Here is a 26,676-nt window from a genome sequence, read left to right on the forward strand (position 1 = left end):
ATCAAGGCCATCCAGTACTAAGCACACTCGCTGCGCATGCTGGCGTACAAAGCCATCGATGCTCTTGCGCTCGTCGCTCGTAAACTCTCCCAGCTCTTCCACACCAAGCAGAGAACATATATTCGTCGCTTCTCTCACCTCCTTGTTTCGCAGCTTTCGCGCTACTACCAGGTCAAACGACGTCCACAATTCATTCCGGGCCCATTTCAATGGAGCCACTTTAGTCAAGGTGAATGTTTTGCCGCAGCCAGCACTGGCTACAACCAAGATGCGATAGGTTCGACCACCGCTAGAGAACTCCAGCATCTGCTCTTTGTCAAGATCGAAGAGACTTTCCAGTGAGATATTCTCCAAGCTACTGGCCGCTTTGGTGAAAACATGCTCCACACGCCACACGTCGCCAATCGAATCAAAACTCGCCTTACGGAACTGATCTCGGAGCTCGGGTCTCGACAAAATGATCAGTTTCACTTGCACGTCTGAAACGCTGGGTTCGTTGAGCCCTTCTTCAACCATGCCTTCTCCCATATCTACCGTAGCGCTTACATATTTCTCAACTAGCAAATCTCTCAACCTGCACACTGCCTCGGGTATGTTTCTTACCTGATCTGCTCGACCAGTGGCAAGACTTGCTTGTGTGCTGGCAGACCCGTTTGCTGCAGGTTCACCGCTATCCTGACTCGAGCACTTTGCTTCATAGTCATTACGACTGCTGTTCTCCACTTTGCTCGCCATGACGCTGAATGGCTCACACACCAACACCTACCAGCATAAAATTACCTTGTTGCTATTCGTCCTATTCAATGCTAGTGTGTGCTGCAGCTGGTTTTCAGCCGCGAAGAAACACTGGTAGTGGTAGATTCCAAACTCAGCTATTTAAATGTTATTTTCAATATCTCGCAACAACAGTCAAACTCAAAGGCATTGGACTTTGTCTGTCCCGTAACACTCAAACTCAAACTCAAAGCTGGCTTTTCTTTCTACACTGTCTGAAGCAGTTTTGCGTTTTGTACTTGCACACTGACTGTGGTCGCCTTGACTGCCTTGACTCGAGTAGATCTACTACTAGTACTACTGTACTAGTCTCGATGTGACCATGGTGACCGGGCCAGACTAAGACTGTACTTTGCTGTGGTGGAGCGCTAGCGCAGAAGGCATGCCGATAATCATGGATATGGATGGATCCTCGACCTCATCTCATGAACAGAAAAATAGTTCATTATTGTGTAAATATTTGCACTCAATCTGCGGACAGAACTGTTTCGTCCTTTGTGGGTACAGTACATTGTATTGATGACGATGGAGACGCTCAGATGTTGTCAGCATGAACTGAATGATTGGAACTGCAATACAACCGCTGCTACATGTATGCGCGAACTGCTGGGAGCTCTGCGTACTGATGGGTTACGCAAGTGCCACGCTAATCACTTGTCACTGATGCTGGCGTATCCCACAATGGAGTTGAGAGATGTGCGTAGCAGATCAGCGGATAGTATCAAGGTTAAATTTTATAAGGCAATTTAGTTTTAATTGTTGGAATTGAATAAGATAAAGTTTACGTGGGAGATGATTTTTTTCTCTTTTTCTTAACGTGGTTGTAAATTCTAAGTGACGTACTGATGTGTCTGGCGTAGCATGCAGGGGACAACCACAGTCTGTTGAATCCGAGTGACTGTATGTGTGTGTGTGTGTGTGTGTGTGTGTATGTGTGTGTGTGTGTGTGTGTGTGTGTGTGTGTGGTGTGTGTGTGTGTGTGTGTGTGTGTGGTGTGTGTGTGTGGGGGGGGGGGGGGGGGGTACGTGAAGGGTCGGTGCCACTGGTGCGGCCGGTACGGCCATGGTGTTACCAATTTCTCAAAACGCCGGTCCACTTGGAACGTTCAAAACCGGGGAGGAAAAGTTTCGATGTATGATTTTGTACACTGGGGAGTCGTAAAATACTGACTACTAGTACCCTGTCATCAGCAACACTCTACGTACAGTGAACTATCATAGATGCACAGTCTGAAACTAGTGTATTCTGCATTGGAATATCAGACTTGCAAGTTGTAGATCTACCCAGGGGCTAGAAGATACACCGAAATGTGCCCAGAGAGCACGATTTGCCTTCTAAATTCCTAGAATTTTCTGGGGGAGGACCCCACACCCCCTTAAGGAAGGCACTTGGTCGCACCGCTCCATGGGAGCTGCCTCCGGCCCTGGTGTTTGTGTGTGTGTGTATGTGTGTGTGTGCGTGTGTAACTGTAATTTCACTTCAAGGTACCTGTGCATCTAGTGTCTGTTTCTAAAGCAGCGTACTGTCTATACTGCTTACCCCAGCAAGTGTAGGGTGTGCATAGGTAACTGTCTTGGGCGGTTTATGCAGATGTACTCCGTGTGGTGTAGACCAGGTGTGCATTGGTGGTCGATTCACATGGCTTCGTCAGTTGTGTGGATTAGACAGTTATCTGGCGTTTGTCTTGATCTGTTTCATTCAGAATCAGATCCGCCATCATTGCTATAAAGAGAAAATCTGTGGGCGCATATCCAGTGCATTTGTCGATTTGCGTGCTTCTCTTGCGACGGGCGTATACATGGTACATGGTGTGTATGTGCGCACGTGTGTGTGCGTGCGCGTACGTGTGCGTGTTTGGGCGTGTGTGGGCGTTGTGTGCGCATATCTTCGTGATTTCATCTGGGATGCAAAGTTCGCAAAAAACAAAAAAGACACGCTCGAAAAGATATGTTTTGTACGACCCAGGGCGTGTACTGTAAATTTTCGCGGCGTTTTTAGTTCGCGTTTTCAGAATCCGGACAGGTTTGCGAGGTTTTAATTTTGCGATTGCAGAACTTGCTACTGTGGCATTCATGCTAAAACCTTTTATGGATCTCCTTTTCGCGCTGTCTAAATTTCGCGATTTCCACGCGGTCGCGAATTTCGCAGAAATTAGACCATCGCAATAATTTCACGGTTTACAGTAGCCGATAGATTTGTAGCAGGGAGTCGTCAAATACCATGGTATTTGACGACTCCCTGGTTTGTAGGTTTGCTTGTGAATCATGACGACATGAGGTCCCCAGTTCAAAACCTGCACTGGTAACAGGCAGTGCGTTTACAGTCCATTGATTGGAAACTGGCACCCTAACTTTGTTGTGTGTCCCGCACATAGTTGTAGATATCGTGAAAACAACAGTACATCCTGCGTTGTGTGACCCGTGCAATTACTCCTTGCCACATTTGAGGCCAGAAAAGTCCAAGAACAGGGAAATAGAAATTCAGCCAGGTTTTACCAAATTGGGATAGGTTTGCCATGGCAACATGTATGGAGAAGCAGATCTCAAACGCAGATTTTGGAGATTTAAAGTGGTTTTTTTTATCCTCAGTTCGGCCCAAATCGGACTTTCAAAAGCTAGCGGGACTGTTTTCGATGAATGGACTGTAGTGCTGTCTCGATCACGATGATGTGGACGAGTACCACTTCACGCGCAGTGAACTGACCCCGTGATGTAGCTACAGTCAACTTTGCTAATACATGTAATGACAGGCGCGTGCCCGGAACCCCCCCCCCCCCATTTTTCGCTCAAAATGCAGGATTTGCTTCATTTTTTGAAAATTTTCACGGTGGTGGCCCCCGAAACCCCCCTTGAAGGGCACGGGCGCACGCGCCTGAATTGACTGCGGATATAACGACAATTCGCGAATAACGACAGGATTTCCATGCCCAGAGCAAAGTCCATTCTACCTGTATACATGTACATATAATGAGACTTCGGGTACAAGGACACTTCGCGAATAAGGACATTTTTCTGATGCCCGGCCGAGTGTCGTTATGCACAAAGTTGACTGCACTCACGTGTTCGGGTTGAGTGTAACAAGGATGCAGTTTGTAGGGTTAACAGGCGCTAGGCTGTTACACACTCGCTTGCTTGAGAGACTTATCCCCTCTCCCTTGACTAGTTTGTGAGCTCTTAGAGACTGTGGCACTAATACTGTTGCTGTTTCTGTATTGCTGTACAGAGGCAGCAGTGTACCTTGCCATGAACAACGCAGAATATACAAGTGCAGTTGAGGCTGATGCGTCAGTTGACAAGATTGCAGAGGCTACGGATGGAAAGACAAGCTCACCATGGAAATTGGCAGCAGCAATGTGTTTGAAGTGGGTTGCCGTATCCTCTCATCCCACTTTCCTATGTTTTTTGTTGGGTATATTTTACATTAAGTAACCCAAATCATTCGGATACTGAGCCATTATGTAAAAAAAGAGAAGAAACATATGTGTTAGAGCTAGGTCTTGGGTCGCTGAATGTCTTAGTAGCCTGTCAGTTTTGTGCCCTATTATCGCACTTTCTGACTGTTTATCATCTTGTTACAGTCGTGGATAGTTGCTGCATGACTCGTTTTCATGTGTTTCTTCTCTTTTAACACAAATCAGTGTTAACTCCACAGTACAATATCTTAGGCATAACATACTGTGGAGTGCAAAGTACTAGGAACCGCCCGAATCACTAAATTTGTTCTACGTCTCAAAACCAGCTGGCTTTCGCCGATGCCTGTCCTTGGAGCAATGAGGCCACAGACATGAATACATTCGTTGGTAACGTTCCATGCTCCTCGTGAAATAGCAGACGTTATTACGTCGTCACGAACGTTGCACCGTCTAAGGTGCTCCTTGAGGACACTGGTGATGCTATCCGAGTAAATTGACAATCCCTTGGATATGCAGACGCACACAATGTTTGTACAACTATGCTAGGCGAAATCCTGACTTGCATGGCCCGTGACGCCCTGGAAGTGGTGCATGGCCTGTGACGCCCTGGAAGTGGTGCATGGCCTGTGACGCCCTGGAAGTGGTGTGAATGCCGCTAGGCATGCACATGACTGTACAAATACACAGTGATGTCATCGGAACAGGTCCAGAGAGTAAACCAGGGAGTCGTAAAATACCGGTATTTTACGACTCCCTGGAGTAAACTTTATACTTTACTTTGGTCTGAAGTCACCCAGTGCAAATTTACAATGGGTTTGAATGTTTAGGAGCCGCATCTGACGCCTGATCATGGGGTGGTGGCATCCACGGAAGCGGAAAGGTGGTTCTTGACCAGGGAGTTGTACGACTCCTTGTTCTTGACCTGCCCAGTACGCGAAGCCATCGATTTTTTTACTTGAATGCATGGTAGAGTGTGTTTGAATGCATAGTAGAGTGTGTTTGAATGCATGGTAGAGTGTGTGTCTGAGAACATGGAAGGGGAAGTTAAGGCAAAAATTAAAATTTCACCAGTTGTAGTCTTCGGGGTGCTGAGTCGAATGGTCTTGGTCCGAGGAAGCTGAGACGCTCCCTTCCTACTTGAATCCCAATCGAACTCGCGCACTTCCACCGAAACTGGGTGACTGCGCCCTACTAGATGGGGATTTGTATGCAAAATGTCACTAAAAGCACCGTTTCGTTCTTATAAAAGCACGGATGACCGCGATTGGCTCATATGTTGTAGTCTTTTGGACGCTGAGTCGACTGGTTTTGGTCCGAAAAAGCTGCGATGCAGCGTTCCTCCTTTATTCCCAATCGAACATGGTTGAACAAGCGGTCACATGATCCTGGGTGCCCAAATCACCTGGTCACCATGGTCACCACGCCAGCACTGGCCCAGCAGGCGACAACTTTCACACCAAGGTTCAACTCGAGTGACAGGACTGCACCCAAAAAAGGTCAAACAGGCTAGTAAGTTGTACCCTGCAGGCGCGGTGACCAGGTGACTGGTGTACGCAGGAGCACGTGACCGCTTGTTCAACCATGTTCGATTGGGAATAAAGGAGGAACGCTGCATCGCAGCCTTTTCGGACCAAAACCAATCGACTCAGCGTCCAAAAGACTACAACATATGGGCCAATCGCGGTCATCCATGCTTTTATAAGAATGAAATGGCGCTTTTAGTGACATTTTGCATACAAATCCCCATCTAGTAGGGCGCAGTCACCCAGTTTCGGTGGAAGTGCGCGAGTTCGATTGGGATTCAAGTAGGAAGGGAGCGTCTCAGCTTCCTCGGACCACGACCATTCGACTCAGCACCCCGAAGACTACAACTGGTGAAATTTTAATTTTTGCCTTAACTTCCCCTTTAACGACAAAATTGACAAGATCTAGTGTTGGGGTGGGTGTGATGAAAATTATGCCGAGATCCGTAGAATATTTCTGCGTAACTGGAGGAGCTGTGGTGATGGATTTCACTTTCATCTCCGTATGTGCTCGATTCAATTACCTTAACTTGTTGCTGTTGGTCAGGTTGTGAATCATTACACATTGGAGATAACAACACGCTAGAGTCGAAATGTGAGTAGATTACCAAGGCACATTTGCTCATGCCTGCGTGTGAGTGTGTGTGTACGTATACGTACGCATGCGCGGGCATCCACGTCTGTGTCCTTGCTTGCGCGCGCATGTGTGTGTGTGTGTGTGTAGCTGCTGGAGATGGCTCTCTCGAACATGGTTCCTGAGTCCCTGACCTCTCTCTCAGCTGACTGCCGTCGCTCGTCTTTCCATGTTGTCGGCCCCACAAGGGGACACGTGACCGCAATAGCAGTGTTTACCAGGACCAGGACCGTGTGTATGTGTGTGTGTGTGTGTGTGTGTGTGTGTGTGTGTGTGTGTGTGTGTGCCCATGGGTCTGTTGCCAACAGGCTCGGCTGCTTGAAGGTGTAATGTTGTACCTGCCACCTTTGTTGGTTCCAGGGTTCATATATTTTCTATTTGAAGTATACATACCTGTCAACCATGGACTGCTTCTGGCTAGATTAACTCTTGTGTAATCAATGGTGCTAGTGAAGCTTTTATCAGATCCACTCTGATTTAGCCACTCACACTAGTAGCAAGTATTACCTTCACTGGGGGCAGGGGTAACTGCAGTTGGATCCCGGGACGGATACCCTGATGCCGTCAATCCTTTTTCTGCACCTTGTCCTCACCCACTTACTGAGGTGTGGTGAGCCCATAAGTGGGGTCATTTTCAAGTCCACCCAGAGTTTTGGGGATTTCAGGGGGTGTCGGTCGTTGGGCGGTTCAATAACCAATTGAGTCATCTTTCCAAGATTCCTTTTGAGTCTCTCTCCCCTCTCCCGGGGGGACTCACGTGACCAGTTTTGGTAGTGAGCAACAAGTACAAGTACAGTACAGTGTGCCCATCCGTGTGTACCAGCTAGTTTGGCTGGTGTCTGCACTACACCATATAGTGGCTCAGTTTCTGGGTGTGTTGCCATCATACCCGACTGTTTAGTTAGAATGTGCATTGGTCAAGATCGGTGTGCTGTGGTGTGTCTGTCTGTCTGTGGGTCTGTCTGTGTGTGTGTGTGTGTGTGTGTGTGTGTGTGTGTGTGTGTGTGTGTGTGTGTGTGTGTGTGTGTGTGTGTGTGTGTGTGTGTGTGTGTGTGTGTGTGTGTGTGTGTGTGTGTGTGTGTGTGTGTGTGTGTGTGTGTGTGTGTGTGTGTGTGTGTGTGTGTGTGTGTGTGTGTGTGTGTGTGTGTGTGTGTGTGTGTGTGTGTGTGTATGTCATTTGTTTACTAGGTCATATTGGTGTGAAGTCAGCCATGACTAGTGGTTGTGTTCTGGGAGCATGTTGTCATCTGACCAGTCAAGAAACACTGCCTGAGAATACGGTAGTGTTTGGCGAGGGCAATGTGCGTCGAGTGCAAGGTGATAAGCCCACGGTAAGTTGTGTGTGGGTGTGGGTGGATGTGTGTCGCACATACCCCTTCGTGTCCTCTTGAGCCAGTTCTTATTTGTACTTGCATGCAGGAGATTGAGGTAAAGAAAAACACATTATTGTTTGCTACCTCCTCTCTAGCAGTAATAAATTACTGTTGGTTGTGCCTTTCTTACTCTAGCTGTGCTTAGCTCTACGGTCACATGATCTGGACAGGACATTGAATGCCTTGAAAGTGCTTGAAATTTGTATCTGGTCATGGACTCGGGAACTCGTGGCCTGGCACGAGGAAAACATGGATGCAGTGAATGGGGTTTTCGGTCTTTGACCACATGCTGGTGAGCTGATCTACTCACCTCCCACCGCTTTAGGAGCTGCGTCTGCGCCTTGAAGGGTAGTGGCGTTCCTACGGATGCGGAAAACTCGGCCTCTATAATAGATAAACCGAGTCTCACGCGAACCGTGACATTTTTTTAAATGTACGATTGGTCTCGACTTTGAGTTTTCCGCGGTGTATGCTCTGCTCTCCGTTATCCCCAAAGGACGTAGCTATTCGGTGTGCAGAATATATCCTTTTTTCACAATTTTAACACTCTAGCACCACTTATCTTCAGGTTGATGCTCTCTCTCTCTCTCTCTCTCTCTCTCTCTCTCTCTCCCTCTCCCTCTCCCTCTCTCTCTCTCTCTCTCTCTCTCTCTCTCTCTCTCTCTCTCTCTCCCACCGTGTCCAACTCACAGGCACCGACATTACAGCTGGACTTCCTAACGAAGATATTGCCAAACTACCATTACCTGCAGACTTCGCAGTCGGCAGCCCCAGCAGCACCAGCAACATCTTGACCAAAGTTATCCTTGTCGTATCCACCCTATGTAGTCGTCTGATTTTGCTGCAAACCAACATTTGGCTCAACTTCTGCGAAAACCAGGCTTAGGGTGAAAATCATTTTTTTGAGAAAAATGATGTTTTGTAAAAAGGTTGTGTCGCGTGGACGCTCGAGTGCAGTGAAGTGGAACCAAAGAGAATCTCGCTTGTTTGAAGAAGTAGCAGTCATGGCAGGAAGGGTTTCAGCAGTCAGGGAAGTCAAAGGGCTTCCGGTAGAATATTCCCTGCTACTCCTCTAGTCACAACGAAGAGTTTTTGAGCTGATCGAACGGATTCCATCTCCTTCACTCAGGGATGGCGAAATTTCTGCGCTAGCTGCTGCTTGCGGAAATGGTGAAGAAATCGTCTCCAGTTAGAGTCGTGATGGCGATAGCGAGGAGAACCTGGACGGCATCGACCCAGCCACTCGAAGTATGGAGATACTAGCTGTTTCTGGGCATCACGCAAAGGGAACACGCGCAGCAGAGCTCATACGTTTGCATCAAGTTCACGAGGAAAAAGGCTAGAAGCGCAGTGTGAAAACTGTTTTGAATTGAAGTCCTTGGCGATGAAGTGCTACTGAATGCCAGGCGAATGAGCGAGCAGATCGAGAGGCCTCCTCTCGAGACTTTCCTCGCTGGACAGTTAGCTGCAAGGGATTGTACGGCGTGCCGAGATTTCACTTGCTGGTCAGCACCAAGCAGACGCTGCAGCACGCCAGCACACTATCACTATGCGCATACTACGAACAGTGGAACAGTTTGAAAGGCTGTGTTCTTGCTTGTTTTTGAATAGTTGTACTAGATTCACCCTTCAAAAGGTGCCATCTCAACTGGAGTCGGGTTTCCTTGTGGTGTGTAGCGCCAGAGCATGCCAGCACATGTATGCAGCCCCAGAATGTGCTGAGTGAGGAGCAAACAAAATTCATGCAGAACTGTGCATGGCCACTACAGCCTGCAGCACCAAGGCCAGGGGCCACAACAAGCCTGCCCCCACATGTCTACCTTGTCATGTCACCTAAACAAAAATCATCCATGTCTCTTCCTTCACTCTGGTGGATCTCTCTTCATTTCTTTCCTGTGATAACAATTTTGTGTTTTTTTTGGATTTTTTAACACAATACCCTGGTGTGTTTGAGATACTTTTAATACCACTATGAGTCGACCCACACCTGTAATATTTTGTTTCCTGACCTCCCATGCCCAGTAGAAGCTGAAAATGGGAAAAAGTCATTTTGTGAAATTTCACCCTAAGCCTGGTTTTCGCAGATTCTGGGCCATTTGTTGATTGCGATTCCCCCACGATACCACTGACTAGATCAGCGTACTGGTTGCCTTATCGAAACCTATCAATTTCCTCTGCATGTTCTGCTGTGGGACATGTTATCGTGTCTCATTCTTTCACATGCTGATCATACAGCACAGATATTGTTTTAAAGGGGAAGTATACCCTAAAATCAAATTTTCACCAGTTGTAGTCTTCTGGGTGCTGAGTCGAATGGTCTTGGTCCGAGGAAGCTGCGACGCTCCCTTCCTACTTGAATCCCAATCGAACTCGCGCACTTCCACCGAAACTGGGTGACTGCGCCCTACTAGATGGGGATTTGTATGCAAAATGTCACTAAAAGCGCCATTTCGTTCTTATAAAAGCACGGATGACCGCGATTGGCCCATATGTTGTAGTCTTTTGGACGCTGAGTCGACTGGTTTTGGTCCGAAAAGGCTGCGATGCAGCGTTCCTCCTTTATTCCCAATCGAACATGGTTGAACAAGCGGTCACGTGCTCCTGGGTGCCCAAATCACCTGGTCACCGCGCCAGCAGGCGACAACTTTCACACCAAGGTTCAACTCGAGTTCAACTCGAGTGACAGGACTGCACCCAAAAAAGGTCAAACAGGCTAGTAAGTTGTACCCTGCAGGCACGGTGACCAGCTGACTGGTGTACGCAGGAGCACGTGACCGCTTGTTCAACCATGTTCGATTGGGAATAAAGGAGGAACGCTGCATCGCAGCCTTTTCGGACCAAAACCAGTCGACTCAGCGTCCGAAAGACTACAACATATGGGCCAATCGCGGTCATCCGTGCTTTTATAAGAACGAAATGGCGCTTTTAGTGACATTTTGCATACAAATCCCCATCTAGTAGGGCGCAGTCACCCAGTTTCGGTGGAAGTGCGCGAGTTCGATTGGGATTCAAGTAGGAAGGGAGCGTCTCAGCTTCCTCGGACCAAGACCATTCGACTCAGCACCCCGAAGACTACAACTGGTGAAATTTTGATTTTAGGGTATACTTCCCCTTTAATAGTCACTCCGCAGAGTATTGCTGGTGTGCGTGTTCACGCCAGGTCGGTGAATTGTGGATTATGCATTAGAGACTGCTATAGGTACCGGTAGCCGTCCACGATATCCCTTCTGAGGCACATCGCGCAAGTGTTCTGCTAACCCCGGACGCCAGAACTTTCTCAGCTATTGCTCGGAAGTGCCCGTTCAAGGCTATAAAGCCTATAATCTCTGTTGCTAGCAAATGCCTGTACAAGGCTAGAATCTCTGTTGCTAGGAAATGCCTGTACAAGCCAATAATGCCGTCGTGCTGAACTGTTCACCTCAACGCTCCACGAGCGTATAGCTCAAGTTTTCCTGCTGCTATGCCATCACCTCCACAGTAGGTAGGTATAATCAGACTTTCACCGGTCAATCATGTATTTGGGGGCTTTTTCAGCCTGTGTGTGTGTGGGGGGGGGGGGGGGGGAGGGTGCCGCTGCTTGTCTGCTGGTTTACCTAGACAATCCGGTCAACGATATTTCCGATGCCAATACACTACCGTATTTTCCGGAGTATAGTGCGCACTTTAGATGTGCTATTTTAGGCCCTAAATTGCAGGTGCGCACTATGCTCCGAATATGAAATGCATGTACTTCAATGCAGATTGAAGTGCGCACCCCCAATGAAGATTGGGGGTGCGCGTTATACAAAGGTGCGCACTATACTCCGACAAATACGGTATTAGAGACTGTGCTGTTTTTATTTCAAACCACCCTCACCCCTGGTCATTATTGGAGACCTGGGCTTTTGTTAGGGAAAATACGGCCAAATGCTGTCGCATATCCCATCACTGCTCCGAATTCCAGTAAAATTGTATCCGTGAATGAAACTCGTTTGCACCATGGCGTGGGTCTCTCTGATTCTGTATTGTAATGGCACTTCAGTATGATCATTGTAAACATACTTTAGCAAGGTGTTGATGGGAAAGGAAAGTCCAGCGCAATCACACACAGTTCATTGTTACCCGCTACAGCCAGACCTCGCATAACTGCACACCTACATGTACGTTTTGCACAAAGATATCCGCATAGGCGAGGGAACCGGATAATCAAACACACATACTGAATGTATGCATGGCATATGCTGTAAATCGGTAACCGACGATTTTCTTCCGGATGGCGAGGGATCCGGATAAAAGAGGGACGGATAAGCGAGGTCTGACCGTATGAGGAAATGTAGGCCAGAGAAGTGGATTGTGTAACGCGGTGATTTTACAATCACCATGACAACCTTTCCAGTACCTTCCACTAATTTGACATGCAGACTAGTATGAACCTGAGAAGCAACACATCCTCACTTGACTGGACAGATGGTTCACATTGCAGTATAGTGGGGATTTTCACTGCATACTCTATGGACTTACACTGGTATTACATGTCTGTAGTGCTGTACTTTGACAACAATTTTCTATGGAATCTCAGAAACAGGTCACTATTCCAGGGCATCCTAGCTATGCCACCACCCTCACTGGATAGAATGTAACTATTCAGTAAACTACACGTACACACACGTACACACAAGCATCCTTTCCCCCATTCGGTAAACTACGGCACACACCCATACACACAGAGACACATGCCCCCCCCCCCCACACACACACACAAAAGCATGCAACCCCCCCCCCCCCCCTACACAAACACACACATGCAATGAAGTGTGTAATAGTGATGATAACGGGCAACATGCCATGGTCCAAATCACCTGCCTGAGATTTGTACACGTTCTCTTCGCTTGAAAGATCATTGAACTGATAAACTACATCACACTAGCAATATGCTAAATACATACATGAATTGAGACAACCAACATGAAATTATTCCACCACGGCACAGCATGCACTCCCAATCGTTATGATACAGAACATCAACACCGGGTCATTTACGTGCCGCGTATTTGAACGGGCCTGGGCTGTCACAATAAATTCGAGGATAAAGCCACAGTTCAACAATGCTGGTCTCCCCGCCCAAGGACAAAGAATCTTGATGGGCCGGTCACACCGTCCAGACACACGCCAACATAACACACAGTGCATAGAATACCCATACACACAATCAGATTCAATGCACCGTCTGAATAGCAGCAGTTGCTAGTCTCCTAGCTCAATGACCTGAAGGATATGTGCATTGTGAATTACAAATATCTACACTACTACGTGTATCTGTCAACAGCATACTAGCTAAGAGCGGCAGCATAGAGGAGGGGGGGGGGGGCAAGGTGGATGACTGAGTACAGTACTAACTATAAGAGCAGCAGTGGAGGTGTGGGGGGGGGGGGGATGACTGTATAGTGTATAGAGTAAAGAGCAGCAATGGAGGTGTGTGTGTGTGGGGGGGGGGGGGGGGGCAGTGTGGATGATTGTATAGTGTATACAGTATAAGAGGAGCAGTGGAGGTGTGTGTGTGTGGGGGGGGGGGGGGGCTGTATACAATGTCATGTACGTAAATAGTTGGATGGTAAACCTATCATGTAAATAGTTGGATGGTAAACCTATCATGTAGATATTCTTTAGCCTGGATTGTGAGACGAAGATCTACAAAGCGACTAGACTGGGGATCTGGCTATGCAGGAATATGAATGATGTCTCTATGGTTACACGTCAGTCAACTGACCGAGTGGATGACAAAGTATAAGTGTCATGTATAATGATGATGGCAGTCACGTGTACATGTGTACATTGATACCAAAGTACACTGTTTGTTCTATGTTCTATGTTGGAAACGAGTGGACAAGAATTTATAATGATGCGAGTAGGCAGCAGGATGTGGATTGAGGATAGCAGAATGGAGTTCAGGGTGGGTGGAAAAGCATGGTACAGTCAGAACTCGTTTAATCGCACACATCCGTTTTCCACAAAGATATCCGGATAGGCGAGGGAACCGGATAACCGAACACCGATTATGTTGGATGCCACAAGTATGCTGTAAATAAGTAACCAGCTATTTTCTTCCGGATGGCGAGGGATCCGGATAAAATACTTAGTGGGTAACGAGAGGGGGGGGGGGGGTGAAGGGGGTTGGAGAGCAGAAATACCACCACAATGACGTGGTGACTAAATGTCCTGGAAAGCCTTAGGGTTATCTAACAGTAAACCTGTGTATGTACTGTAAGCCTAGAGAATACACAGTCGAGGACTACTGGTACTGCTAGTGGTACACAATCTGTATTGGTACAGTTTTAAATTGTTTTCTTCTCTTACATAATCTGTCACTGCATACTAGTAGACTGTTTTAGGATAATGTGGAATTACTACCGACTATGTGTCTAGTTATGCATCATTAGATGACGGTACTGGCAAGATAGCTGCCGTACTACTGTCACTGTTTTAGGCTGAGATCCGTGTCCAAGGAAGATCTATAGGAACTGCTGTTGAAGAGACGGCGGCAGGCGTCCACGGGGGCCACTTCAGTATGGATGGCCGTGATTGCTAGTTCTTGCAGTGAGGTATGGCTGTTGATGGCATGCAGGAATGCAGTGACGTCATCGTCGGTTAGGCTATCCTGCTGTAGTGGCTCACGGTGATCACCGATTTCCAGCATCGTCAAGCATGGCCAGGCAGTGTGCAGGTTTTCTGTCAGGACATTGATGCAGTGTACCCAATTGGACTGACGAATGTGTAATTCAGACAGATGTGATGCACTATGCAGTGCTGTGCAGATCATGCGCAGACCCTCTTCGTCCATACCCTTATACCTCCCCAGGTTGAAATCCTGGAGGCGGGGATCGTCGGCAAGTGCGTTGGCCAGGAGTAGTGCGGGGATGCTGGTGACCTGTTCTGACAATGTTACCTCTCCACTGCTTGTAGCCTGTGCTGGCTTGGTGTTGACTGGGTGTGATGCTACACTGCTATTGGAAGCATCACTGAAATCACAGTAATCCATGATGATATTCTCCAGTTGTAGGTGTGATGACTTGATAACGGAGATAATCTCCTGCAACTGCCAGCTACAGTGATAGATATGGAGATAGGTGATGTTGCTACACTTGAGTAACGATGCTGGCAGTGACCCTGGGCTGCCGGGCTGCAGGTAGCATATTTCCACAGTCCTCACACTGCTGTGGTGGACATTGATGGCTACATCATAGGCACGCAACACTGCAGGATGGTAGAAACCACTGATCTCTACACTCATGCACTGCAATGCAGCAGCAATACTGGACATGGGATGGGTGTCGTTGCCATGGTGATGAGAATACTCAGCATAGCACAGCAAGGCGAGATGCAAGTTGTCACCATGCTCCTCCGTTATATCGTTGTGGAAGGGACTGTTCTGTAGCAGTGGCTTATCCGGCTTGTTAGCAGTAAGAGACTGTGTTTGTACCTCTTTACCCATGCGTCGGAGAGCAGTAGCCAGTGTAGCAGGCGTTGCGTCCGGGCAACGTTCCACCCAAGCCAGCAACATTGTACTCAGGAATTCCTCACCCGTAGACGATCGACCGTATTGACTGCGATTCTCGACGTACTGTTTGCCGCTTCGTCCGTCGATTCGGTCGGATAGCAACTCTTCCGATAGGCGATGGATTTCCTCGTAGTTTAATCCGGCGCTAAGGACCTCGAGCATATCCAGTGGGAACATGTTCAGTGCCGTCGTGTCAGCCAAACCTTCACCGTCACCATCCCAGTTTTGCCAGTCTCTCTTGCCTGACTTTTTCCGTGTAAGTAGACCGTTGATCAAGCAGTCAGCCTTCTCCGCGTCCAGCTGAGCCGTCAGCAGCATCCAGAAAGTGCGTAAGTGGCTGGTGCGGGGTCCCAGTGACTCAACCAGGCGAACAACATGTGCCAATGTTGTTGTCTTGTGTACAGCCACATAGCGAGCAGCCAGAGACTCTTGTAATGTCAGGTGGCTGAACATCCATAACCGGTCCGTATCCCTGCTGCTGCTGTCGGCCAGTACAAGAAGGCCCAGTGACTTTGCTTCCCTGGCAATCGATCGTGCCTCCAGGTCAGCATCAGTGAATATCAGCTGCTGCTTGTTCAGCATGCAGAAAGAGAACTTTCCGAGATCCAGGATGAGGGACTGCACACGAGCGGGGATGGCATTCCAATTCTTGTACGACTCACCGGTGTGACGCTCTGCTACTTGGATGGTCATCATCTCAAAGATATCCGAGAGACAACGGGGCAGCGTGCGCTTACGACAGTGGAAGATCTTGCACGTCTGCATGGCCAGGAATGGTGTAGCCATCATACTAGCAAGGTTCTGGTCACGCCGTACTGCCGTTACCAGTGCCGATGCTTCTTCCGCTGATCTCAGCACCTTCCCGATGTACTCCTCCACATCCTCCTGCCGGAAACCCACAAGTTCCACTCGCCGATCAAACTGCTTTTGATCACACAGGCTCAGTAGCTCAACGCACGGCCGTGACGTCACTACCAGACGAAGCCCCTTCACTTTGGACCCGTTGATGACGTCACGAACAAAGCCACTACACTCACTAAGGCGGATCTCGTCAAGACCATCTAATATTAAGCACACTCGCTGCGCTTGCTGGCGTACAAAGCCATCGATGCTCTTGCGCTCATCGCTCGTAAACTCTCCCTGCTCTTCCACACCAAGCAGAGAGCATATATTCGTCGCTTCTCTCACCTCCTTGTTTCGCAGCTTTCGCGCTACCACCAGATCAAACGACGTCCACATTTCATTCCGGGCCCATTTCAATGGAGCCACTTTGGTCAAGGCGAATGTTTTGCCGCAGCCTGCACTGGCTACAACCAAGATGCGATAGGTTCGACCACCGCTAGAGAACTCCACCATCCGCTCTTTATCAAGATCGAAGAGACTTTCCAGTGAGATATTCTTCAAGCTACTGGCCGCCTGTGTGAAAACATGTTCCACACGCCACACGTCGCCAATCGAATCAAAACTCGCCTCGCTGAACTGATTTCGGAGCTCGGGTCTCGACAAAATGATCAGTCTCACTTGCACGTCTGAAACGCTCGGTTCGTTGAGCCCTTCTTCAACCATGCCTTCTCCCATATCTACCGTAGCGCTTACATACTCCTGAACTAACAATTCTTTCAACCTGCACACTGCCTCGGGTATGTTTCTTACCTGATCTGCTCGACCAGTGGCAAGACTTGCTTGTGTGCTGGCAGACCCGTTCGCTGCGGGCTCACCGCTATCCTGACTCGAGCACTTTGCTTCGTAGTCATTACGACTGCTGTTCTCCGCTTTGCTCGCCATGACGCTGAATGGCTCACACACCAACGCCTACAATCGTAAAACTACCTTGTTTCTATTCGTCCTATCCAATACTAGTGTGTGCTGCTGGTTTTCAGCCGCGAAGAAACACTGGTAGATTCCAAACTCAGCTACTGTTATTTCAATACCTCGCAATTTGACAACAGTCAAAGGCACTTTGTCTGGCGCGTAACTAGTAACACTCAAACTCAAAGCTGGCTTTGTCACAACAATGGCAACAATCAGCCCATGTCTGTTTTACTGCCTTCTTTTTTCTTCTTTTTACTTCACCACTGTATAGACTACAAATACAATGTCTGAAGCAGTTTTGTACTTGCACACAGTAATGTCTTGAGTCTTGACGTGACCATGGTGACTGGGCCAGACTAACTTTGCTGTGTTCGAGCCAGGGAGTCGTAAAAATTAATACTATTAATTTTTACGACTCCCTGGCCGGTTCGAGCCTATGCCTATGGCCTAGCGCCTATGCTATAGCGCGGAAGGCATGCCGATATGGATCCTCATGAATAGAAAAATAATTCATTATTGTGTAAATTTAATTACACTCAATCTGCGGACAGAATTACTGTTTCGTCCTTTGTGATTGTAAATAATTGTTGACGATGGAGACGCTCAAATGTTGTAAACATGAACTGAATGATTGGAACTGCAATACAACCGCTGCTACATGTATGCACGCACTGCTGGGAGCTCTGCGTACTGATGGGTTACGCAAGTGCCACGCTAATCACTTGTCACTGATGCTGGCGTACTAGTGTCCCACAATGGAGTTGAGAGATGTGCGTAGCAGATCAGCGGATAGTATTAAATTAAAATTTTATAAGGCAAGTTAGTTTTAATTGTTGGAATTGAATGAGATAAGGTTTACGCGGGAGATGATTTTTTCTCTTTTTCTAAACGTGTTTGTAAATACTAAGTAACGTAATGTGTCTGGCGTAGCATCATGCAGGGGACAACCACAGTCTGTTGAATCCGCGTGACTGTGTGTGTGTGTGTGTGTGTGTGGTGTGTGGTGTGTGTGTGTGTGTGTGTGGGGGGGGGGGGGGGTGCGTAAAGGGTCGGTGCCACTGGTGCGGCCATGGTGTTACCAATTTCTCAAAACGCCGGTCCACTTGGAACGTCCAAAACCGGGGAGGAAAAGTTTCGATGTATGATTTTGTACACTGGGGAGTCGTAAAATACTGACTTCTAGTACCCTTTCATCAGCAACACTCTACGTACAGTGAACTATCATAGATGCACAGTCTGAAACTAGTGTATTCTGCATTGGAATATCAGACTTGCAAGTTGTAGATCTACCCAGGGGCTAGAAGATACACCGAAATGTGCCCAGAGAGCACGATTTGCCTTCTAAATTCCTAGAATTTTCTGGGGGAGGACCCCACACCCCCTTCAGGAAGGCACTTGGTCGCACCGCTCCATGGGAGCTGCCTCCGGCCCTGGTGTTTGTGTGTGTGTGTGTGTGTGTGTGTGTGTGTGCGTGTGTAACTCTAATTTCACTTCAAGGTACCTGTGCATCTAGTGTCTGTTTCTAAAGCAGCGTACTGTCTATACTGCTTACCCCAGCAAGTGTAGGGTGTGCATAGGTAACTGTCTTGGCCGGTTTATGCAGATGTACTCCATGTGGTGTAGACCAGGTGTGCATTGGTGGTCGATTCACATGGCTTCGTCAGTTGTGTGGATTAGACAGTTGTCTGGCGTTTGTCTTGATCTGTTTCATTCAGAATCAGATCCGCCATCATTGCTATAAAGAGAAAATCTGTGGGCGCACATCCAGTGCATTTTGCGTGCTTCTCTTGCGACGGGCGTATACATGGTACATGGCGTGTATGTGCGCACGTGTGTGTGTGTGTGCGTACGTGTGCGTGTTTGGGCGTGTGTGGGCGTTGTGTGCGCATATTTTCGCAATTTCATGTGGGATGCAAATTCCTGACAAGATACCTTACATAGTTTGGAAGCTTTGTCCCTCCCTTCAATCCATTCTTTCACCCTTTTTGGGCGGGTTTGGGAGAGCAAGATCATTCCAAGGCAGTGGCAGGTAGCGTGTATCACACTCCTGGCCAAGGGGGAGGTGTCTGATGTTCCTTCGAAATTCCGACCGATTGCTGTAGCAAACACGTCCGGGAAGATCTTTTTCACCTTAGTTGCAAAGCGCCTCTTGAAACATATGCTAGGCAATAAGTTCTTCAATGGTGTACTGTTGGTTTTATGCATGGTTGTGGGTATGTACTGTTGGTTTTATGCATGGGTGGGGGTATGTACTGTTGGTTTTATGCATGGTGGGGTATGTACTGTTGGTTTTATGCATGGGTGGGGGTATGTACTGTTGGTTTTATGCATGGGTGGGGGTATGTACTGTTGGTTTTATGCATGGGTGGGGGTATGTACTGTTGGTTTTATGCATGGTGGGGGTATGTACTGTTGGTTTTATGCATGGTGGGGGTATGTACTGTTGGTTTTATGCATGGGTGGGGGTATGTACTGTTGGTTTTATGCATGGGCGGGGGTATGTACTGTTGGTTTTATGCATGGTGGGGTATGTACTGTTGGTTTTATGCATGGGTGGGGGTATGTACTGTTGGTTTTATGCATGGGTGGGGGTATGTACTGTTGGTTTTATGCATGGGTGGGGGTATGTACTGTTGGTTTTATGCATGGGCGGGGGTATGTACTGTTGGTTTTATGCATAGGTGGGGGTATGTACTGTTGGTTTTATGCATGGGTGGGGGTATGTACTGTTGGTTTTATGCATGGTGGGGTATGTACTGTTGGTTTTATGCATGGTGGGGGTATGTACTGTTGGTTTTATGCATGGGTGGGGGTATGTACTGTTGGTTTTATGCATAGGTGGGGGTATGTACTGTTGGTTTTATGCATGGGTGGGGGTATGTACTGTTGGTTTTATGCATGGTGGGGTATGTACTGTTGGTTTTATGCATGGTGGGGGTGTGTACTGTTGGTTTTATGCATGGTGGGGTATGTACTGTTGGTTTTATGCATGGTGGGGGTATTTTCTGTTGGCTTTATGCATGGGTGGGGGTATGTACTGTTGGTTTTATGCATGGTGGGGGTATGTACTGTTGGTTTTATGCATGGGTGGGGGTATGTACTGTTGGTTTTATGCATGGGCGGGGGTATGTACTGTTGGTTTTATGCATGGGTGGGGTATGTACTGTTGGTTTTATGCATGGTGGGGTATGTACTGTTGGTTTTATGCATGGTGGGGGTGTGTACTGTTGGTTTTATGCATGGTGGGGTATGTACTGTTGGTTTTATGCATGGTGGGGGTATGTACTGTTGGTTTTATGCATGGTGGGGGTGTGTACTGTTGGTTTTATGCACGGTGGGGGTATGTACTGTTGGTTTTATGCATGGTGGGGGTATGTACTGTTGGTTTTATGCATGGTGGGGGTATGTACTGTTGGTTTTATGCATGGTGGGGGGGGTGTACTGTTGGTTTTATGCATGGTGGGGGTATGTACTGTTGGTTTTATGCATGGTTGGGGGTATGTACTGTTGGTTTTATGCATGGGTGGGGGTGTGTACTGTTGGTTTTATGCATGGTGGGGGTATGTACTGTTGGTTTTATGCATGGTGGGGGTATGTACTGTTGGTTTTATGCACGGTGGGGGTATGTACTGTTGGTTTTATGCATGGGTGGGGGTGTGTACTGTTGGTTTTATGCATGGGGGGGGGGGGGGTGTGTACTGTTGGTTTTATGCATGGTGCCATGCCGTGGGCGTGTAATCGCATATATCTGCTGGAGACGGACCACTGAGATGGAGTGGTCCCAGAGCTCTCGAAGCACAACCTGTGCATGTTTGAGGCCTTTGCCATGAGGGTTCCCCTGCCTTGTTTTTGCATCTACATACATGTACTTGTACAAAGAGATATGTTACCAGTTTTCGGTGTTTGTGTAAAGTAGCCCATTTGTGTGCTTTTTGAAAACACATGAATCTCTCTCTCTCTCTCTCTCTCTCTCTCCTCTCTCTCTCTCTCTCTCTCTCTCTCTCTCTCTCTCTCTCTCTCTCTCTCTCTCTCTCTCTCTCTCTCTCTCTCTCTCTCTCTCTCGCTGTGTGCCTGTGTGTCTCTATGGCTGTTTTTCAGGAATGCTACAATTGCCAAAGGTGCAGTAGTTTGTAAAGAAGCCATCCTGAAAGGTGATGTGACGATAGGAACCGGTACCGTCGTACATCCCAAAGCACTCATACATGGAGAGGCCGGACCTATTGTCATCGGCAACAATAATATCATCGAGGAGCAAGTCGTCATCCATAACCGGTGGGTGCACTGTTCCTTCTGCGAATTCTGACCACCGTGTGTGTGAGGGGGGGGGGGGGAGCTGTACATGTGTGTGTGTGTGTGTGTGTGTGTGTGTGTGTGTGTGTGTGTGTGTGTGTGTGTGTGTGTGTGGCTGTGCTCATAGCAAATAGTGAGTAGGTATGTTGCCATCAGGCTCGACTACTTGAAGGTACACAATACTCTGTTGGTTTCTTTCCCTCATTTATATCCCGCTTTCTCCCTTTTTGACGGTCTTTCATTCACTTTCTCTTCCTGTGTCTTCAGCCCACAACCAGTTGCTGAAGGAGAGACTGCGCCGAAAGACAAGCTCACCATGGAAATTGGCAGCAGCAATGTGTTTGAAGTGGGTTGCCGTATCCTCTCATCCCACTTTCCTATGTTTTGTTGGGTATATTTTACATTAACCCAAATCATTTGGATACTGAGCCATTTGTAAAAAAAGAGAAGAACATATGTGTTAGAGCTAGGTCTTGGGTCGCTGAATGTCTCAGTAGCTTGTCAGTTTTGTGCCCTATTATCGCACTTTCTGACTGTTTATCATCTTGTTACAGTCGTGGATAGTTGCTGCATGACTCGTTTTCATGTGTTTCTTCTCTTTTAACACAAATCAGTGTTAACTCCACAGTACAATATCTTAGGCATAACATACTGTGGAGTGCAAAGTACTGGGAACCGCCCGATTCACTAAATTTGTTCTACGTCTCAAAACCAGCTGGCTTTCGCCGATGCCTGTCCTTGGAGCAATGAGGCCACATACATGCATACATTCGTTGGTAACGTTCCATGCTCATCGTGGAATGACAGACGTTATTACGTCGTCACGAACGTTGCGCCGTCTAAGGTGCTCCTTGAAGACACTGGTGATGCTATCCGAGTAAATTGACAAGCCCTTGGATATGCAGACGCACACAATGTTTGTACAATTATGCTAGGCGAAATCCGGACTTGCATGGCCCATGACGCCCTGGAAGTGGTGCATGGCCTGTGACGCCCTGGAAGTGGTGTGAATGCCGCTAGGCATGCACATGACTGTACAAATACACAGTAATGTCATCGGAACTGGTCCAGGGAGTCGTAAAATACCGGTATTTTACGACTCCCTGGAGTAAACTTTATAATTTACTTGGGTCAGAAGTCACCCAGTGCAAATTTACAATGTGTTTGAATGTTTAGGAGCCGCATCTGACGCCTGATCATGGGGTGGTGGCGTCCCACGGAAGCGGAAAGGTGGTTCTTGACCAGGGAGTTGTATGACTCCTTGTTCTTGACCTGCCCGGTACGCGAAGCCATCGATTTTTTTTACTTGAATGCATGGTAGAGTGTGTTTGAATGCATGGTAGAGTGTGTGTCTGAGAACATGGTTCATCATTTCTTTTAACGGCAACATCGATGAGATCTAGTATTGTCGGGGTGTGTGTGTGTGTGTGTGTGTGTGATGAAATTATGCCGAGATCCGTAGAATATTTGTACGTACTAGTAACTGGAGGCGCTGTGGAGATGGATTTCATTTTCATCTCCGTATGTGCTCGATTCAATTACCTTAACTTGTTGCTGTTGGTCAGGTTGTGAATCATTACACATTGGAGATAACAACACGCTAGAGTCGAAATGTGAGTAGATTACCAAGGCACATTTGCTCATGCCTGCATGTGAGTGTGTGTGTACGTATACGTGCGCATGCGCGGGCATCCACGTCTGTGTCCTTGCGCGCGCGCGTGTGTGTGTGTGTGTTGCTGCCAGAGATGGCTCTCTCGAACATGGTTCCTAAGTGCCTCACCTCTCTCTCAGCTGACTGCCGTCGCTCGTCTTTCCATGTTGTCGGCCCCACAAGGGGACACGTGACCGCAATGGCAGTGTTTACCAGGACCGTGTCTGTGTGTGTGTATGTGTGTGTGTGTGTGTGTGTGTGTGTGTGTGTGTGTGTGTGTGTGTATGTGTGTGTGTGTGTGTGTGTGTGCCCATCCGTGTGTACCAGCTAGTTTGGCTGGTGTCTGCACTACACCATATAGTGGCTCAGTTTCTGGGTGTGTTGCCATCATACCCGACTGTTAGAATGTGCATTGGTCAAGATCGGTGTGCTGTGGTGTGTGTGTGTGTGTCTGTGTGTCATGTTTATGCTAGGTCATATTGGTGTGAAGTCAGCCATGACTAGTGGTTGTGTTCTGGGAGCATGCTGTCATCTGACCAGTCAAGAGACACTGCCTGAGAATACGGTAGTCTTTGGCGAGGGCAATCTGCGTCGAGTGCAAGGTGATAAACCCACGGTAAGTTGTGTGTGGGTGTGGGTGTATGTGTGTCGCACATACCCCTCCGTGTCCTCTTGAGCCAGTTCTTATTTGTACTTGCATGCAGGAGATTGAGATAAAGAAAAACACATTATTGTTTGCTACCTCCTCGCTATCAGTAATAAATTACTGTTGGTTGTGCCTTTCTTACTCTAGCTGTGCTTAGCTTTACGGTCACATGATCTGGACAGAGCATTGAATGCCTTGAAAGTGCTTGAAATTTGTATCTGGTCATGTACGATTATTGGCAACTCGTGGCCTGGCACAAGGAAAACATGGATGCAGTGAATGGGATTTTCGGTCTTTGACCACGTGCTGGTGAGCTGATCTACTCACCTCCCACCGCTTTAGGAGCTGTGTCTGCGCCTTGAAGGGTTGAGGCGTTCCTACGGATGCGGAAAACTCGGCCTCTATAATAGATAAACCGAGTCTCACGCGAACCGTGAAATTTTTTTAAATGTACGATTGGTCTCGACTTTGAGTTTTCTGCAGTGTATGCTCTGCTCTCCATTATCTCCAAAGGACGTAGCTATTCGGTGCACAGAATATATCCTTTTTTCACAATTTTGACACTCTAGCACCACTTACCTTCAGGTTGATGCTCTCTCTCTTTCTTTCTCTCTCTCTCGCTCTCTCTCTCTCTCGCTCTCTCTCTCTCGCTCTCTCTCTCTCTCTCTCTCTCTCTCTCTCTCTCTCTCTCTTTCTCTCTCTCGCTCTTTCTCTCCCACCGTGTCCAACTCACAGGCACCGACATTACAGCTGGACTTCCTAACGAAGATATTGCCAAATTACCATCACCTGCAGACGTCGCAGTCGGCAGCACCAGCAACATCTTGACCAAAGCTATCCTTGTCGTATCCACCCTATGTAGTCGTCTGATTTTGCTGCAAACCGGCATTTGTTGATTCCGAGTCCCCCAAGATACCATTGACTAGATCAGCGTACTGGTTGCCTTATCGGAACCTATCAATTTCCTCTGCATGTTCTGCTGCGGGACATGTTATCGTGTCGCATTCTTTAGCATGCTGATCATATAGCACAGCATTGCTTTTTAATTAACATTGTACCCAGCATAGTGATGCTGTCGTGGTTGTTCACGCCAGGTCAGTCATCCTCACTTTCATGCGCATTGTCTGACTCAATTGTGCATGTATGCACCACCAGTCTACATGGGTAAATTGTGGATATATGCGTCAGAGACTGTTATAAGTAGCCGTCCACGATATCTATTCTGAGGCACTTCGCGCAACTTTTCTGCTTACCCCGGACGCCAGAACTTTCTCAGCTATTGCTCGGAAGTGCCCGTTCAAGGCTATAAAGCCTATAATCTCTGTTGCTGCATAATCTCTGTTGCTAGCAAATGCCTGTACAAGGCTATAATCTCTGTTACTAGCAAATGCCTGTACAAGGCTATAATCTCTGTTACTAGCAAATGCCTGTACAAGGCTATAATCTCTGTTGCAAGGAAATGCCTGTACAAGGCAATAATGCCGTCGGCATACCTCAGTCTGACATGCTGAACTGTTCACCTCGACGCTCCACGAGCGTATAGCTCAAGTTTTCCTGCTGCTATGCCATCACCTCCACAGTAGGTAGGTATAATCAGACTTTCACCGGTCAATCATGTATTTGATTGTATAAAGTATTGACTTGTCTTCTTGTTGTGCATGTCGACTTCTTGCTACTGCGGCCTCATGATATTACACTTTTCATATCATTGGATGATAATAATCATAAATTTTGTCATAATATCATGGATGATAATAATCATAACTTTTGTCATTATCATGGATGGTGTCAATCTGGCAAACAATTGTCGCTGCTGTTAACACTGTAGTTAGAACACACACACACGCGTTATTTGTTTCTTACATGGCTACAATCTGATGTGTTTGTGGCACATTCTGACATCGTTCTTGTATCGTGTGATCCAGAATTTTGCTTTTCTACTTCGAAGTACTCATACTTGGTTGTGTATGCGTGTGTGTGTGTGTGTGTGTGTGTCTTGCAAGCTGTCGAACGGTGCGGGGGCGGGGTCATGTGCCTTGTTTCAGAGTGCGTGTTTGGCCGGGGGGGGGGGAGGAGGGCTGGGGGCTTTTTCAGAGTGCGTGTGTGGGGGAGGGGGGGGGGGGGGGGGAGGGTGCCGCTGCTTGTCTGCTGGTTTACCTAGACAATCCGGTCAACGATATTTCCGATGCCAATACACTACCGTATTTTCCGGAGTATAGTGCGCACTTTAGATGTGCTATTTTAGGCCCTAAATTGCAGGTGCGCACTATGCTCCGAATATGAAATGCATGTACTTCAATGCAGATTGAAGTGCGCACCCCCAATGAAGATTGGGGGTGCGCGTTATACAAAGGTGCGCACTATACTCCGACAAATACGGTATTAGAGACTGTGCTGTTATTATTTCAAACCACCCTCACCCCTGGTCATTATTGGAGACCTGGGCTTTTGTTAGGGAAAATACGGCCAAATGCTGTCGCATATCCCATCACTGCTCCGAATTCCAGTAAAATTGTATCCGTGAATGAAACTCGTTTGCACCATGGCGTGGGTCTCTCTGATTCTGTATTGTAATGGTACTTCAGTATGATCATTGTAAACATACTTTAGCAAGGTGTTGATGGGAAAGGAAAGTCCAGCGCAATCACACACAGTTCATTGTTACCCGCTACAGCCAGACCTCGCATAATTGCACACCTACATCTACGTTTTCCACAAAGATATCCGCATAGACGAGGGAACCGGATAATCAAACACACATACTGAATGTATGCATGGCATATGCTGTAAATCGGTAACCAACGATTTTCTTCCGGATGGCGAGGGATCCGGATAAAAGAGGACCGGATAAGCGAGGTCTGACCGTATGAGGAAATGTAGGCCAGAGAAGTGGATTGTGTAACGCGGTGATTTTACAATCACCATGACAACCTTTCCAGTACCTTCCACTAATTTGACATGCAGACTAGTATGAACCTGAGAAGCAACACATCCTCACTTGACTGGACAGATGGTTCACATTGCAGT

At 47.7% G+C, this 26,676-nt stretch overlaps 1 protein-coding gene and 1 long non-coding RNA gene across 2 annotated transcripts; both read left to right on the plus strand.

Annotated features, from left to right (window-relative positions):
* Positions 1-1,265: 1,265 nt before the first annotated feature.
* Positions 1,266-25,589, plus strand: LOC135824974 (dynactin subunit 6-like). Its single transcript, XM_065337711.1, has 6 exons — positions 1,266-1,500; positions 21,161-21,334; positions 21,620-21,708; positions 22,918-22,965; positions 23,477-23,619; positions 24,385-25,589. The coding sequence occupies exons 1-6, from the start codon at positions 1,469-1,471 to the stop codon at positions 24,475-24,477; spliced, it is 579 nt and encodes a 192-aa protein (XP_065193783.1). The 5' UTR covers positions 1,266-1,468; the 3' UTR covers positions 24,478-25,589.
* LOC135824978 (uncharacterized) lies at positions 6,120-9,779 on the plus strand. Its single transcript, XR_010554993.1, has 3 exons — positions 6,120-6,304; positions 7,532-7,674; positions 8,409-9,779. It is a non-coding gene; the product is annotated as an uncharacterized LOC135824978 (long non-coding RNA).
* Positions 25,590-26,676: the final 1,087 nt, after the last annotated feature.

Source organism: Sycon ciliatum, chromosome 9, assembly GCF_964019385.1.
Source record: "Sycon ciliatum chromosome 9, ocSycCili1.1, whole genome shotgun sequence".
Taxonomy (NCBI): domain Eukaryota; kingdom Metazoa; phylum Porifera; class Calcarea; order Leucosolenida; family Sycettidae; genus Sycon; species Sycon ciliatum.